This window comes from Rhinopithecus bieti, unplaced genomic scaffold, assembly GCF_001698545.2.
Source record: "Rhinopithecus bieti isolate Rb0 unplaced genomic scaffold, ASM169854v2 scaffold_40803, whole genome shotgun sequence".
Classification (NCBI taxonomy): Eukaryota; Metazoa; Chordata; class Mammalia; order Primates; family Cercopithecidae; genus Rhinopithecus; species Rhinopithecus bieti.
In genome coordinates, this window is record NW_016816762.1 from 402,836 (window position 1) to 419,315 (window position 16,480).

Here is a 16,480-nt window from a genome sequence, read left to right on the forward strand (position 1 = left end):
AGGAAGGAAGGAAGGAAGGAAGGAAGGAGAAAGAAAGAAAATGGGGTATTCAGTTACAACATTTCCTACAAGAAATGCAACTCTTTTCAGTGAGCGACCTGTCACAGCACAGTTCCTAAGCGATGATTCACATTCATCTTTTACCGATGTGTGGACCTCGGACCCCAGGGAAGGGACCATGAAAAGCTTCTGAACCCCCACGTGCCAGGGAAGAGCTGCAGCTGCCCCTGCGGGGGAAGGGCTGGCTCTCAGGTGGCTTGAGCTATGGGAATACGAATTTCCTTCTTCTAGGTCAAACATTCTGGAGCAAATCTCTCCCACGACGTGAGGAAAGACAAGAGGTAGAAACTTGCTGCTTTTGTGTAAGAATGTAATTAAAGTCTAGGAGAAATAAATGCACTCGGTGCATGTTGGGACTAGAAGAGAATGCAGAGAGAGCCCCCGAAGAAAAGTCTGAAGGCCGTGCTTCGCTGCCTCCACGCCAGCCCTCGCTGGAGCCTGCTCACAGGGGCTGCGGGCAGGAGCACGCTTCCACACCTGGTCTGAGCAGATACCCTGCAAGGCAGGCACCCAGGAGAATTCCCTCAGGAAAATGCCACAGCCCTGCAGGGCTTGCCGCCTGTGATAAATATGTGTTTGGTCTTTGCTCCTGATGCCTGGCACAAAGCTCTTAAAACCCTTGGAATCTCCCGAGAGATGAGAGAGTCTTTTGAGAAAAGTGCCTTTTTTTTTATTATTTTTTTTTTTAGACGGAGTCTTGCTCGCTCGCCAGGCTGGAGTGCAGTGGCACAATCTCGGCTCACTGCAACCTCTGCTTCCCAGATTCAAGCAATTCCCCTGCCTCAGCCTCCCAAGTAGCTGGGACTACAGGCGCCTGTCACCACGCCCAGCTAATTTTTTGTATTTTAGTAGAGATGGGGTTTCACCATGTTGGCCAGGATGGTCTTGATCACCTGACCTCGTGATCCACCTGCCTCAGTCTCCCAAAGTGCTGGGATTACAGGTGTGAGCCACCACGCCTGGCCAAGTGTCTTTTATATGCTAAGAAGAGGGCTGTTGGGGGGACCCTAGATAGCATCAGGATGGGGGCTGGTCACTTGAGAAACTTTGAGCCCCACCTCCAGCATCCCACCACCTCATCTCCGGCATCCCAGCACCCCACCTCCAGAATCCCAGCACTCCACCACACCACCTCCAGCACCGCACCCCACCACCCCATCTCCAGCACCCCACCACCCACCTCCAGCATTCCACCTCCCCACCTCCAGCACCCCACCACCCCACCTCCAGGGAGGGCAGAGGGGCTAGAGACTGCGTTCAATCACCTATGGCCGATGATGTAATCACGCCTAGGGAATGAAGCCTCCATAAAAACCCTGAAAGGACAGGTTCGGGGAGCTTCCAAGGTGGTGAACACATCAAGGTGCCGGACGGGTGGTTCGCCCAGGCAGGGCATGAAGCTGCTGGAGTCCCTGCCCTCCCTCTCCACCCACCTAAGCATCCCTTCGACGTGGCCAATCCTGAGTCATATCCTTCCTAATAAACTAGTAATAGTAAGAAAACTGTTTTCCTGAGTTACGTGCTGTGAGCCGCTCTAGTAAGACATGTGAACCTCAGGGGGTAGGTTGGGGAAATCTCCGATCTGCAGACAGTCAGAAGAACGGAGGCAACCTAGAGCTTTTGCCTGGTGTCTGAAGTGGGGGCAGTCTTGTGGGACCTGGCCCTGGGCCTGTGGGATCTGTGTGAAGTCTCAGTAATGTCAGAATGGAGTTGAAGTGTAGGACACCCGGTTGGCACCAGAGTTGAAGAACTGATAGTTGGTGTGAGAAAAACCCGCACACATTTGGTGTCCAAAGTGTTGTGACCGCTCCTCGTCGCAGCCGCAGCTGGGCCGGGTGTGGACTCCACACTTCTCCATCGTTGGTCCTGCGGGATGACCCAAGTTGCTTCAAGCTCTGGAAGACCTCACTCTGTGTAGACTATGCAGAGAGGGTTTAGCAGATGAACCAGGTATTTGCAAAGGTGATGACTTGGACACACAGAGGTCTTCAGGGGTGGCAAGAGGGAGTCCAAGAAAAGGGTATCATGGGGCATCATGTAGGCAGGGCAGCTGGTTCCACTGGGAGAACGACCCACAGGGAGACTCCAGGTGGAACGCAAGTCAGGCGTTTGTCAACGGAGGAGGTGGGGAGTTCAGGCCAGCCAGTCCTCAGCCTTATCCCACTGATCAGAGATGGCATTATATAACAGACAGGCTGGGTTCCGGCGGCCTTGTCCCTGTCTTGGCTCAAATGCCAACCACATGTCCCTTGTCAAGCCTGAGTAAAAAGATGAGGAAGATGCAACCTGACACCACGCCGTGAGCTTTGAAAGGGAGGGGCAATGCCCTGGAATGATAACTCCCTATTTCTTTTCTATCTCTTATTTGTCACAGGTCCTCAAGTTCTGTTACAGTTGTTTTTCCTTCTCAAGAATTATGCCCAGCTGAGGGAACACGAGGCGGTGCTGACACGGAATTCAGTGCAAATTTGGAGACCACGGGGGTGTGTGGCTCAGATACCAGAGAAGAACACCATTGTGAACCCGGTGCCCTACACGGCAGTTCTAGAGCTGAACTCACAGAACAGTATTAACAAAAAGAGGCCTTGCTGTCTTATCATTTTCAATTAACGCATGAACTAAGCAGTGTCTCACCCTGGACATTTTACAAGAAATTAAGCTGGCTGGATGCCTTTGCAAAAACAGTGCCCTAAAAATGTGTCATGTTTGGCCAAGATGCTCGTCCAAGAATGGAAAAGGCCATGTACAGAATTCAAGCACCCGAGGGTGTTCTACTCCTGATTGACCCTTCCCAGGACCCCGGGCAGATCCCAACAGGACTTCCTCCTTGTGGTGTGCACAGGATCCAGGCTGGCAAGAGCGACCGGGCTCCTCCTCCCACACTCACAGTCCTGTGAAAGGGGAGGGGAGGGGAGGGGACCCGTCTACCCAACCGGTGGGCTCACTCCACCTCAAAGGACAGCACGAGCCACAGCCAGGACAAGGCAGTGGCAAGGGCTCCTTTCCTCATTTGGCCACAAAAACATAAAAGTCAAGAGCTATGCGGAACATTGTTGCAAAAGAAAACAAGAGTCGGCTGTGTGCTTTTTCTCTGGCAGGAAAAAGCTTCCAAGAACACGGTCAACAGCAGCCCCATCCCAGCAGGCGGCAGCAGGAGGTCGATAGTTAAATAATAATAATCATCAAAGTTGGGACATTTTATTTTACCTTTTAATGAGCATGAACTATTTCTGTAATTGTATCAAAACAAATGCAATTTAATCATCCACTTTCACCGGGTGAGGTGGCTCACACCTATAATCTCAGCACTTTGGGAGGCAGAAGACAATGGATTACTTGAGCCCAGGGGTTCAAGACCAACCTGGGCTACAAAGTGAGACACCATCTCTACAGAAAAAACAAAAAACTAGCCAGGCATGGTGGTGCGTGTCTGTAGTCCCAGCTACTCGGGAGGCTGAGGCAGGAGGACTGTTGAGCCCAGGAGGTCAAGGCTGCAGTGAGCAGTGTCTGTGCCAGTACACTCCAGCCTAGGTGACAGAGTGAAACTCTGTCTCAAAAAATAAAAAGTAGTCCACTTCCTAAGGTTGCTTTTCTGACAATATGTATTAAGATCCTTAAAAATGCACATACTCTTTCTCAAGTACCTCTACTCTTCTACGTCTAGGAACAGTGAAGAAATAAACACATGAGCTAAAATAACAATAGAGGTAGGCGAAAATATTGAGCCCAGCACAGACTTGGCACTGCTCCATGTGCTGTACCTACAGTAACTCACTCCATCCTCACAGCCTGTCTAGGGGGTGGATAGTATCCTCTACCTTTACAGGTAAGAAGCCGAGCCACACAAGGAAGTGAAAGAACAGAGCAAGGCACCCTGCTCCTAACCAGGACAACACAGCTGCTGCTTCACATCCTTGATTCGTGTTTTGTTTTGTTTTGTGTTTGTTTTTTCTTAGTGGAGTCTCGCTCTGTCGCTAGGCTGAAGTGCAATGGCACGATCTCGGCTCACTGCAACCTCCGCCTCCCAGGTTCAAGCAATTCTCCTGCCTCAGTCTCCTGAGTATCTGGGATTACAGGCGTGCACCACCACGCCCAGCTAATTTTTGTATTTTTAGTAGAGACGGGGTTTCACCATATTGGCGAGGCTGGTCTCAAACTCCTGACCTCGTGATCCACCTGCCTTGGCCTCCCAAAGTGCTGGGATTACAGGTATGACCCAACATGCCCGGCTAGCCTTGACTCTTATGCGTTCATTCATTAGAATTTTTGAGGAATTTTAGTGACATGGGGGAAAGAATATAAATGGAATATAGTGTAAATTGTAGCAAAAAATAAATGCAGAAGAAAAAGACTGGCAATGCACACCAACACAGGAACAGAGCTAATCACCAGTTCACGCAACTACCATGTGTTTTTATTAAATATTCTTCTGTGTTTTTCAAGTTTTCATCAATGAACTTGTATTGATTTTATGATGATAGCAGAATTCCTATGTTTGAGACAGAACGGACCCATGACAGCCTGAGGTCTGAACTTGCCAGAGCCTGTAAGTATCTGCAAACTGCAGCATGCCCGTCTGTGCTTGCTGAAGCCTGACCTCCACAGCTAGAAAAGTCCTGACACCGAGGCTGGGCGCAGTAGCTCACACCTGTAATCCCAGCACTTTGGGAGGCCGAGGCGGGCGGATCATGTGGATCAGCCTGGCCAACATGGTGAAACCCCATCTCTACTAAAAACACAAAAATTCGCCGGGTGTGGTGGTGCGCACCTGTAATCCCAGCTACTCAGAAGGCTGAGGCAGGAGAATCGCTTGAACCCGGGAGGCGGAGGTTGCAGTAAGTCGAGGTTGCGCCACTGCACTTCAGCCTGGGTGACAGAGCAAGACAGCAAGACTCTGTCTCAAAAAAAAAAAAAAAAAAGTCCTGACTCCTTGAATGGTGTTGGGAAAGCTGGCTACCCACATGCAGAAGAATGAAATTAGACCCTTATCTCACAATATACAAAAATCAACTCAAAATGCATGAAGAACTTAAATGTGAGACCAGAAACTATAAAACTACTAGAAAAAACACAGAAGGAAAGCTTTAAGACATTGGATTGGGCAATGATTTTTTTTTTTTTTAGGTATGATCCCCAAAACACAGGCAACAAAAACAAAAACAGATAAATGGGATTGCATCAAACTAAAAACTCTGCACAGCCAAGGAACCATCAACGGAGTGAAGAGACAGTCTACGGAATGGAATCACATATTTCCAAAGCGTATGTTTGATAAGGGGTTAATATCCAAAATAAATAAACAACTCAAATAGCTCAACAGCAAGAAAACAAATAACCCAATTAAAAAATAGGCAAAGGACCTGAATAGATGTTTCTCAAAAGGAGACATACAGATGGCCAACAGGTCTCTGAAAAAGTGCTCAACATCACTAATCATCAGGGAAAGGCAAATCAAAGCCACACAGAGATATCACGTCAAACCTGTGAGAATAGCTATTAGCAAAAATATGAGCGATAACAAGTGCTGGTAAGGACATGGAGAAAAGGGAACCCTTGTGTGCTGTTGGTGACGCTGTAAATTATTACGGCCATTACAGAAAACAATATGGAAGCGCCTTTAAAAACTAAACAGAGAACTACCATATGATCCAGCAATTCCACTACTGGGTATACTACTGACCCTTGAACAACATGGGTTTCAACTGCACAGGTCCACTGGTACGTGGATTTTCTCCCACTTCTGCCACCCCTGCTACAGCATGACCAACCCCTCCTCTCCCTCCTCCTCAGCCTACTGAACATGAAGACGATGAGGATGAAGACCTTTATGATGATTCACTTCCACTTAATGAATGGTAAATAGATTTTTTCTTCCATATGATTTTCTTTTCTTTTTTCTTTTTTTGAGATGGCATCTCGCTCTGTTACCCAGGCTAGAGTGCAGCAGCGTGATTTCAGTTCACTGCAACCTCTTCCTCCCGGGTTCAAGCAATTCTCTGCCTCAGCCTCCTGAGTAGCTGGGATTACAGGCACCTGCCACTACGCCCGGCTAATTTTTTTGTATTTTTAGTAGAGACAGGGTTTCACCAAGTTGGCCAGGCTGGTCTTGAACTCCTGACCTCATGATCCACCCGCCTCAGCCCCAAAGTGCTGGGATTACAGGTGCAAGCCACCGTGCCCGGCCCACATGATTTTCTTAATAACATTTTTCTGTAGCTTACTTCATTGTAAGAATAGAGTAATACAGATAACATACAAAATACATGTCAATTGACGTTATCAGTAAGGCTTCTGGTCAACAGTAGGCTATTAGTTAAGTTTCTGTGGAATCAAATGTTATATGTGGATTTTTTTTTTTTTTTTGAGATGGAGTCTTGCTCTGTCGCCCAGGCTGGAGTGCAGTGGCGCGATCTCAGCTCACTGCAAGCTCCACCTCCTGGGTTCATGCCATTCTCCTGCCTCAGCCTCCCGAGTAGCTGGGACTACAGGCGCCCGCCACCTCGCCCGGCTAGGTTTTTTTTGTTGTTTTTTTTTTTTTTTGTATTTTAGTAGAGACGGGGTTTCACCGTGTTAGCCAGGATAGTCTCGATCTCCTGACCTTGTGATCCACCTGTCTCGGCCTCCCAAAGTGCTGGGATTACAGGCTTTAGCCACCGCGCCCGGCCTACATGTGGATTTCTGATGGCACAAGGGGTCAGCCAAGAGATGGAATCAACCTGAGTGTCCACCAACAGATGAATGGATAAAGAAGGTGTGGCAGATGTACACAACGGAATATTAGCCTTAACAAGGAAGAAAATCCTGCCATTTGCAACAACATGGATAAACCTGGAGGACCTTATGTTAAGTGAAATAAGTCAGGCACAGAAAGACAAATTCCACGTGATCTCACTTATAAGTAGAATCTTAAAAAGTTAAACGCAAAGAAACCAAGAGCAGAATGGTGGTTACCAGGAGCTTAGGGAGGTGGGGACACTGGGGAGGTATTGGTTAAAGGATACCAAATTTCAGTTAGAAGGAATAAGGTCAAGAGATCTATTGGATACCATGGTGACTAAAGCTAATAACAATACATTATATACCTGAAAATTGCTAAAAGAGTAGATTTTAAATTTCTAAGCACACAAAATGGTAAGTATATGACATCATCCACAAGTTAGATTTAGCCACTCCACATGTGTATATATATATATATATATATCAAAACATCAAGATGCATACCACAAGTATGTACAATTTTTGTCAATTAAAAAATAAATTTTGAAAAGAAAATAAAGTCATTGACCCCTGACAAGGACTGACAAATCATAGCTCAGGTAGAGGAAGGGTACACAAATTAAACAAAGCTTACTATGTGAAATAATGAAACTTTAAGAAATCTCTATACCCTTCCATATCTTTTATTATTGTGGTAAAATACACATAACATAAAATTGACCATTTTAGCCATTTTCGAGTGCACAGTTCAGTGGCATTGAGTCCATTCACTTTGTTGCATCAACCATCATCACCATCCACTTCCAGAAGCTGCACCTTCCCAAACTGAAACTCTGTCCTCACTAAGCACTAAGTCCCCACTTTCCTCCCCCAAGCACCTGGCACGCACCATTCCACTTTCTGTCTCTCTGAGTCAGGCTACTCTAGGGACCGCTAAGAAGTGGGCTCATACAGCATCTGTCCCTTCACATCTGGCTTATTTCACTGAGCATAATGTCCTCAAGGTTCATCCATGTTATAGCCTATATCAGAATGTCCTTTCTTTCTTTTGTTTTTTTCTTTTGTGAGATGGAGTCTCGCTTTGTCACCCAAGCTGGAGTGTAGTGGCATAATCTCAGCTCACTGCAACCTCCGCCTCCCGGGTTCAAGCGATGCTCCTGCCTCAGCCTCCTAAGTAGCTGGGATTACAGGCGCACACCAACACGCCCAGCTAACTTTTTGTGTATTTTTAGTAGAGATGGGGTTTCATTATGTTGGCCAGGCTGGTCTCGAACTCCTGACCTCGTGATCTGCCCACCTCGGCCTCAAAGTGCTGGGATTACAGGCTTGAGCCACGGTGGCCGGCCTAGAATGCCCTTCCTTTCTATGGCTGAACTCTATTCCATTTCCTTATCCATTCGCCTATCAGTGAGCCCTTGGGTGGCTTCCACATTTCAACCGTTATGAAAAATGTCACTATGGTCATGGCTGTACAAATACAATGCTGTTTGTAACTTTTAATTTACATGTACTATTTTTGTCATGTCCATTTCTGGAATTGTATTTATTAAAGGGATTACAATTGAATCACCTACTGTCTCAGGCCACTTTTCTGGCAATATGAAGTTTTTTTAAAGATAGAGTCTTGCTATTTCCACAGCTCTACTTCCTCCACTCTCTGTCCAACAGTCCACTCCTCTCTTAACTGGGAAAGCACCAGAAAACACCATACAGAAACCACCCAGCCACAAAGGGATTCAGTCCCTATCTGCCACAAATAGAGAGGGTGCTCACCGTCCGGGAAGGCACTTCCAAAGCAGCGGGCTCCAGGAGGGCAGGCCCACAGCTCTCTGCGCCTCAGCTCCCCAGGTGTAAAATGGGCACTGGACCACCTGCCGCAGGGCCCACCAAGCTCTCCAGACTGTGCCAGGCTCAGCATCCTGCACTGCTGCCATGGGCTCCCTCCTGCAACCCCAGTATTTTCCAGTAACTTCCTCACATTCATTGCAAGGATTATGTAACAGTGTGGCTCCAGTGCTGACGAGGGTATGCGGGAAGGAGAGCTCTCCTATGCTGCTGGGGCAAAGAAAACCGGAACAGCACTTTGGTGACTAACTCAGGAATACTTGGCCAAGCTGAAGTGTGCACACCAGCAACCCGCCAGGCTCATGCCTTCTCTTGCGATCCTCCGGTGCTTGTCTGAGGAGTTGGGAGGCAATGAACAGACACAATCGCTGCAGCACTGTCTGTGCGGACTGAGCATCCTGAATCCAATAATCTCAAATCTGAAATGCTCCAAAATCTGAAACTTTTTGAGTGCTGATGTGACGCTCAAAGGAAATGCTCACTGGAGTATTTTGGATTCGGGATGCCTGACTAGTAAAAACTAATGCAAATATTCAAAAATCCAAAAAAAGATCTGATACCCAAAATACTCCTGACCCCAAGAATTTCAGATAAGGGATACTCAAGCTGTACTTTCGAAAAAGAGAAAACAATTTAATTACCCAGTAATAGGAGATGGGTAAGTGAGCTCGGGTTCATCTGGAATCCTGAATTATAGCTGAAGCAAAATGAACTACAAAGAAAAGAACTACAAAAACGAACCTGGAGAAGCCTCAAAATCACAGTGATCTACACAGAGAAAGCTTGTTGCAAAAGTGCACATAAAAAATGATAAAAATGTTAAACACACAAATACCCCAGCTGTCACAGGGATACGTGAGAGGTGGGGTGGAGGGGCCGGCAACACTCTCCTCCACCTGGGGCCACACAGGCGTCCCCTCCTTGCTGTCTGCTAAATGGTACCCACACACCTAACTTGATAATAAAATGCAGACAGAGGCCGGGCGCGGTGGCTCAAGCCTGTAATCCCAGCACTTCGGGAGGCCGAGACAGGTGGATCACGAGGTCAGGAGATCGAGACCATCCTGGCGAACACGGTGAAACCCTGTCTCTACTAAAAAATACAAAAAACTAGCCGGGCGAGGTGGCGGGCGCCTGTGGTCAAAGCTACTTGGGAGGCTGAGGCAGGAGAATGGCATAAACCCGGGAGGCAGAGCTTGCAGTGAGCTGAGATCCGGCCACTGCACTCCAGCCTGGGTGATAGAGCGAGACTCTGTCTCAAAAAAAAAAAAACGCAGACAGAGCCATAAACATCATACAGCAACACAGGTAACATATAAACACAGGCTGAAAATGAAGAAAGAGCAGACCAACTTTAGAAGAACAGTCATCAGTGTAGGTAGGAAGAGGAGGAAGAGAAGACGGAACTTCATTATAGATGATGCTTTCAAAAACAGATTCTTTATATACACATACGGGAAATATACATGTGAGTTATGGGGAAGGGGAGAAGCACTGATTCCTTCTTTTCCCTCCTAAAGTAAGACCATACCCTCATGTCTAACTGCCACTCTAGACTGTAAATTACAAATCAGTGCATTCAGCAGCCAACAAGAACATTCACTGTATTTCTCCACATGGAGCTGGTCTTTGGATTTGCTAGTTATGCTGAACATAACTGGCAAATAAACCGTTTTTATTAATGGGGAAAATTCAGAGCCCAAGAGTAAGAAACATAATAATAATAATCACAACAACAACAATAATATAATGAGTACAAGGGTAAGACTTGTATTAAAGAGAAAATTTCAGCTGGTCATGGAGAATCACATCTATAATCCCAGCACTTGCTCCCAAAGGCTGAGGTGGGAGGATCACTTGAAACTAACAGTTCAGAACCAGCCTAGGTAACACAGCAAGACCCCATCTCTGCAAAAAAAGAAATAAAAAAAATTAGCCAGGCACGGTGACACGCGCCTGTAGTCCCAGCTACTCAGGAGGCTGAGGCAAGAGGATCATTTGGGCCCAGAAGTTTAAGGGTACAGTAAGCTGATGCCCCTGCACTCCAACCTGGGCAATAGAGCGAGATCCCATCCCTAAAACAATACAAAACAAAACCAAAAAAGACAGAGAGAAAATGTCTTAGGACTTATTTCAGAAGCTTTTATACTTTATGGTATCTGATGAGTCTAGTAAGTTGAGTATATAAACTGTTAGCAACAGGAAAATGAATTCTACATAACATCTACATAGTTCATATATATGTAAACATATGTATATAAATCTAGATATATCATAATATATAAAGTCTACAACAGGATGTACATATTTGAGCAACAGATATCAGATGCCCTGAGATACGATTCACCTGTTGAAGCTGTACAAATCAATGGTTTTTAATATATTCACAGAGTTCTACAACTAACACCACCATCAATTCTAGGACATTTCATCACCCCAACATGAACCCTTCAGCCCATCGGCAGTCACTCCCCATTTTCCCCCAAGAGTCCCTCACCCAGGCCCTGGCAACACGAACCTCCTTTGTGTCTCTGCAGGTTTATCTACTCTGGATAGTTCATATAAATGGAATCACACAATATGACGCTTTTTGCGTCCAGCTTTTTCCACTTGACACCTAATTTTCAGGGTTCATCCGCACTGGAGCGAGTGTCAGAATCTCGCTCCTTTTCAAGGCGGAATAACGTCCCGTTATGTGGACGGATCACACTTTCTTCATCTACCCATCAGTTGATGGGCCAGATGGTTGTTCTGATGTTTTTCCTACTGTAAGGGTTCTGCATTTTCGCTGATTCTAAACAAAGCAAACTGCCCGTCCCCGGCATCAAGTTCACTTCCTCCTGCAGGGAAAGGGGCTGCCAGGCTCACCTTCTCCTCGGCCGACCTGAGCACACTGGAGACCTCCTGCACTGCCAGCTCCAGGGGCTGCTGCCGCGGGTCCTCCTCAAAGGACAGGAAAGGCGGGCCCTGGAACAGAGGAGCGGCATGAGGAGGGGCATGCACAGGAGGTGCTGCATCTTTTAAATTACATATCTGTTTAAAATTCTGAAAAATTAAGAAAATGTATTAACACGTCTTTCTGTTAACCCTGTGCTTCTAAATAGCAGCAACGGCTAAATATCAGTAGGTTTGCACATCCAAGGAGCAGCTGCTGATGGCTTGTGCTCTGTGGGCAGGATTCAGTTATAGGAGAAGGCTGGGAAAGGGCAGGAACCCAGAGCGAGGCTGAAGACGCTGCAGGAAGCCTGTGAAGGGTGTCCGGAATCTTTCTGCTGACAGCATAAGGAAAGAAACAGCCTCTTGGAGCAGGGCCGCTTCGTGCACATTAGAGGATCTGTGGGTCTGGCGGTCACCTTGGCCGGCACAGTGGGCTCCGGCTGTGTCCTCCCTGATTGCTAGGGCCAGTCCTCTACTCTGGTCTAGGAGAGGCACCTCTCCCTGTTGCGTGTGGTTGCTGTAGCACGGTTACTTAGGGTGTCCCCCATTCTCCTCTCCTACCCCCCAGGGCTGGTCTCTGCCTGGGATCTGAGAGGGTGGCCAAGATTCCTTGGCTGGAAATGAGCCCATCTGGTGGCTGCCCACAGAGTAGACTCCTTGGCCCCTACTTCACAGCCCTCTGGAGCCACCTGGCCCCAAGGTTCACCTTTGCCCATGGCTTTGCATGTTGCCCCAGCATCCTTTAAGGAAACTCGTCAGCTCATGTCTGTTCTGGTTCTTCCAATTGAAAATCTCCAAGCAAGGCCAGGCATGGTGGCTCACACCCGTAATCCCAGTACTTTGGGAGGCCAAGGCAGGCAGATCACTCAAGGCCAGCAGTTCAAGACCAGCCTGACTACACGGCAAAACCCTGTCTCTACCAAAAATACAAAAATTAACTGGGTGTGGTGGCACACATGGGTAATCTCAGCTACTCAGGAAGCTGAGGCACAAGAATCACTCGCACCCAGGAGGTGAAGGTTGTATTTAGCTGATCACACTCCAGCCTGGGCGACAGAGCAAGGCCCTGTCTCAAAGAGAAAAAAATTAAATCTCCAAACAAGAGATGCACAATTAAATAAACAGGACCACAAGGCAACAAGACCAATGTTTTATAACAAAGAAACCAGGGTTTATGTGGCCAGCCAAGTCTTGCCCTTTCAAAACTAAGCTCTCGGAAGGCCAAATGTGTATGCCAACAACACAACCCCACATTGAAACTCTCCTTGAACTCTGTTCCTGACGTGGTGTAGAAAGCACATCAGGTTTAAGTAAGCTCCGACTGGGTGGTTAAAAAACACGCAGCCCCACAGGCTCCCATTGTATCTCATCTCCACGGCAGTGAGCTAGGTCCAGCTACGAGGCATGACCGAGGGTGGGAGACGGGAAGTGGTGTAAAACCGTGCCATGGCGATTCCAGCAAGCATGGTGCAAGTGAGCAAGCAATGAGGTTATGCTGTGGCTATTTCTTAAGAATTCCCAATGACCCGAGTAAACCTAAAAGCGACAGAACATTTTGATTTATACACTTCTAACCTCACCCTGTTCTTGCACTATCTACCTCATCCCCAAAAAATCAGCAAAGAATTAAATGCACTGCTCAAGAGGGATGAAATCACAGTTTCGGGGCTGCTCTGCTGGCATTCTCTGTGGTGGGAGCTTGTTTGGGTGGGACCTGCTGGCCAGGGCCACGCTGTGAGCTTGGTGGTGAGACAGTTCTGTGCACCAGGCTCTCTGGCCTGAGAGAACAGAACCCAGCACAGAGAACAGTGCCAGGCAGAGAACCATGAGCAGGCAACATGCCAGCAGCTGGGAGGATGCAGTGGAGAAACAATGTACCTTCTGTAGTAGTCTAAAGATACGACGTTGCCCTATACCAGCCTAGGTGCAGACTCATGCTCCCCCGGGGCAGCAGATGCAGTGTTTACCCTCTTCCCTTGCTACCTTCTGAATTCAAACCTTGAAAAGAGTTTGCAGCCTGGCATGGTGGCTCACGCCTGTAATTCCAGCACTTTGGGAGGCCGAGGCGGGCGGATCACAAGGTCAGGAGATCGAGACCATCCTGGCTAACATGGTGAAACCCCATCTCTACTAAAAATACAAAAAAAAATTAGCCAGGCTTGGTGGCAGGCGCCTGTAATCCCAGCTACTCGGAAGGCTGAGGCAGGAGAATGGCATGAACCCGGGAGGCGGAGCTTGCAATGAGCCGAGATCACACCACTGCACTCCAGCCTGGGCAACAGAGCGAGACTCCATCTCAAAAGAAAAAAAAAAAAAAAAGAGTTTGCCAGGAAACTTAAGGTCAAGGGGTGGTCTCACAAAGAAAATGAGTTATTAAGAGAGATTGCTTTTCCTTTTCTGATCTGCCGAGTCCTTGAGTTTCAGGAGCAGGGTGTGCCTGCCTGCCACACACAACCACAAATTCAGGTATCTCTGCATCTCTGCTGCTGTGTCAATGCTGAGAGAACCCTCATTCCAGACCCCATTCCACTTAGACTAAAGGAAGACTTTGTGTCCACATGGAAAAAGAAACACACAAGAATTGCCAGGAAAACACTGAAAAAGGAAGACAAGGGTAACTAGCTCCACCAAATATTAAAACAGACTATAGAAACCCCATAATTAAAACTGTGTGGCTGTGGTGCACCAACAAACACATGCACTACAAATGAACAATATAACCACCCTGAAGGGGATGGGAAAAATACAGATATAACCTAAGAAGCTTGGAAAACTACATCTTGACTGCACATAAATGCTGTAATCCAGTAAATGTGTTTCATAGGTTGGGAACTCAGAAACTACTTTATGCATATACTAGAACTGAAGATATAAGTAGTAAGTAAATAAGACAGCAGATGTCCAATGTCTTACTCTTGGAGAAGCGAGTTAAGAATAAGAAAGGGAAAAAACTAAAATGAACTCTGTTGGACTAGAACCCAAGGTACAGGATACAATCATGATTTTTAAGATAAACGCAGAGAGAAATACACAGAAATATAGACACGTGCACACATGTTGGTATACACATATATGTTTGCTATTGCTGAACACTGAAGCACTGAAGGGGAGCAATGAGAACCAAGCGGTAATGAACACACCCAGTGCCTAGGTCTTGGTTTCTAAACACTTCTCCAATAAAAGGAATCAGGGCTGCGTGAAGAAGTGGTTGAATCCAGGGCCTGTGGGGAGCCAAAAACAAACATTTTGTGGAAACATGAAGGAAATGGAAAAAAAAAAAAAGTGGGCTTGATGGAAGAACACAAGAGGCTCCTCTCAAAGGAGCACCCCGATGGCCCAAAGGAGAACAACTTAAGCAACTGATTTGGTTTGGCTCTGTTTGTAATCCCCACGTGTCAAGGGAGGGCCCTGTAATCCCCATCTGTAGAGGGAGGGAGGTGACTGGATCATGGGGCGGTCTCTCCCATGCTGTCCTCATGATAGTGAGTTCTCATAAGATCTGATGCGTTCGTAAGTGTTTGGAAGTTCCTCCTTCCTTCTTCCCTCTCCTGCCACCTTGTGAAGAAGGTGCCTGCTTCCCCTACCACCATGATTGTAGGTTTCCTGAGGCTTCCCCAGCCATGTGGAACTGTGAGTCATTAAATGTCTTTTCTTTATCAGTTACCCACTCTCAGGGAAGTCCAAAGCAGTGTGAAAACAAACTGATACAACAATATAATAAATAGTGATAGTGTGGGATTATAACCCACAGAATAAAATAAACACCCATTGAGTCCATATTGAGCTAAACAATCAGATAAATATCTCACTGGAGGAGAAATGATAGATCTCTCCTGCAGTAGAGTTCCAAATAATAAAGAGAGCAAGGAAGAGGAAACAAAGTCACCATCAAGCGAACTGCACCTGCGTCATCACTGCACACAAGATATACCAATGGTTGCGAAATCAGTGAGGAAAAGTTTGAGGAGCGACAGGATCTGCACAGGCTCCAAGTATGTCCCCACACTACCTGTTAACTACAGCAGGAAAGATATAAGGAGGTGACATGATGTGGATTTGTATCCCTGCCCAAATCTCATCTTGAATTGTAATCTCCAGTGTTGCCAGAGGGGCCTGGTGGGAGGTGACCGGATCATGGTGGGGGGAGTTCTCATGAATGGTTTAGCACCATCCCCACGTGGTACTGTACATTGAGTGAGTTCTCATGAGATCTGGTTGTTTAAAAGTGTGTAGCACCTCCTGCCTCTTTCTCTCCCTCCTGCTCCGGGTCATAGAAGATGAGCCTGCTCCCCTTCACCTTTCACTATGATTGTAAGTTTCCTGAGGCCTCCCCAGAAACAGAATGCCATGATTCCTGGACAGCAGAACCATCAGTCAATTAAACCTCTTTTCTTATAAACTACCAGTCTCAGGCATTTCTTTCTGGCAATGCAAGAATGGACTAATACAGGAGGAGACATAAAATACAAGAGGATGACCCCAGCACAACTCACCTTAACCAAGGCACCAAGCTCAGCTTCCACTGCAACAAGATACACTGACGTCACAAGCCCCAGACACAGTGCACACCACTTCTGTGGTTTGTATAACCTCACTCCAACCATATGAAAATGCCAGGCAAATGGAAAGACAGTCAGCAAAATAATAATCAATAGTCTTCAGTTATCAAGGTCATAAAAAACAAAGGAAGACTGAGAAACCCTGACAGACTGCAGGTGATGAAGAAGTCACAACTCAACGCCACAGGTACCCTTAATGGGAACCTAGAACGATACAAGGAGCCAGGTGGAAAACTGGTGAAATTCAAAGAAGGCCTTCGCTTTAGTCATTAGGCGTTGTGACAATGTTACTCTTTCTTTCTTTCTTTCTCTTTCTTTCTTTCTTTCTTTCTCTCTCTCTCTCTCTCTCTCTCTCTCTCTCT

The 16,480-nt window shown here is 46.9% G+C and overlaps 1 protein-coding gene across 2 annotated transcripts in view; it reads right to left on the minus strand.

Moving 5' to 3' along the window:
- Window positions 1–16,480, minus strand: part of C2CD2 (C2 calcium dependent domain containing 2) — a 70,117-nt gene that overhangs the window by 46,457 nt on the left and 7,180 nt on the right. For both annotated transcript variants that reach the window (XM_017855196.1, XM_017855195.1), the window contains exon 2: window positions 11,491–11,589. In XM_017855196.1, coding sequence (XP_017710685.1) covers window positions 11,491–11,589 — 99 coding nt within the window. The remainder of the gene's footprint in view (window positions 1–11,490; window positions 11,590–16,480) is intronic.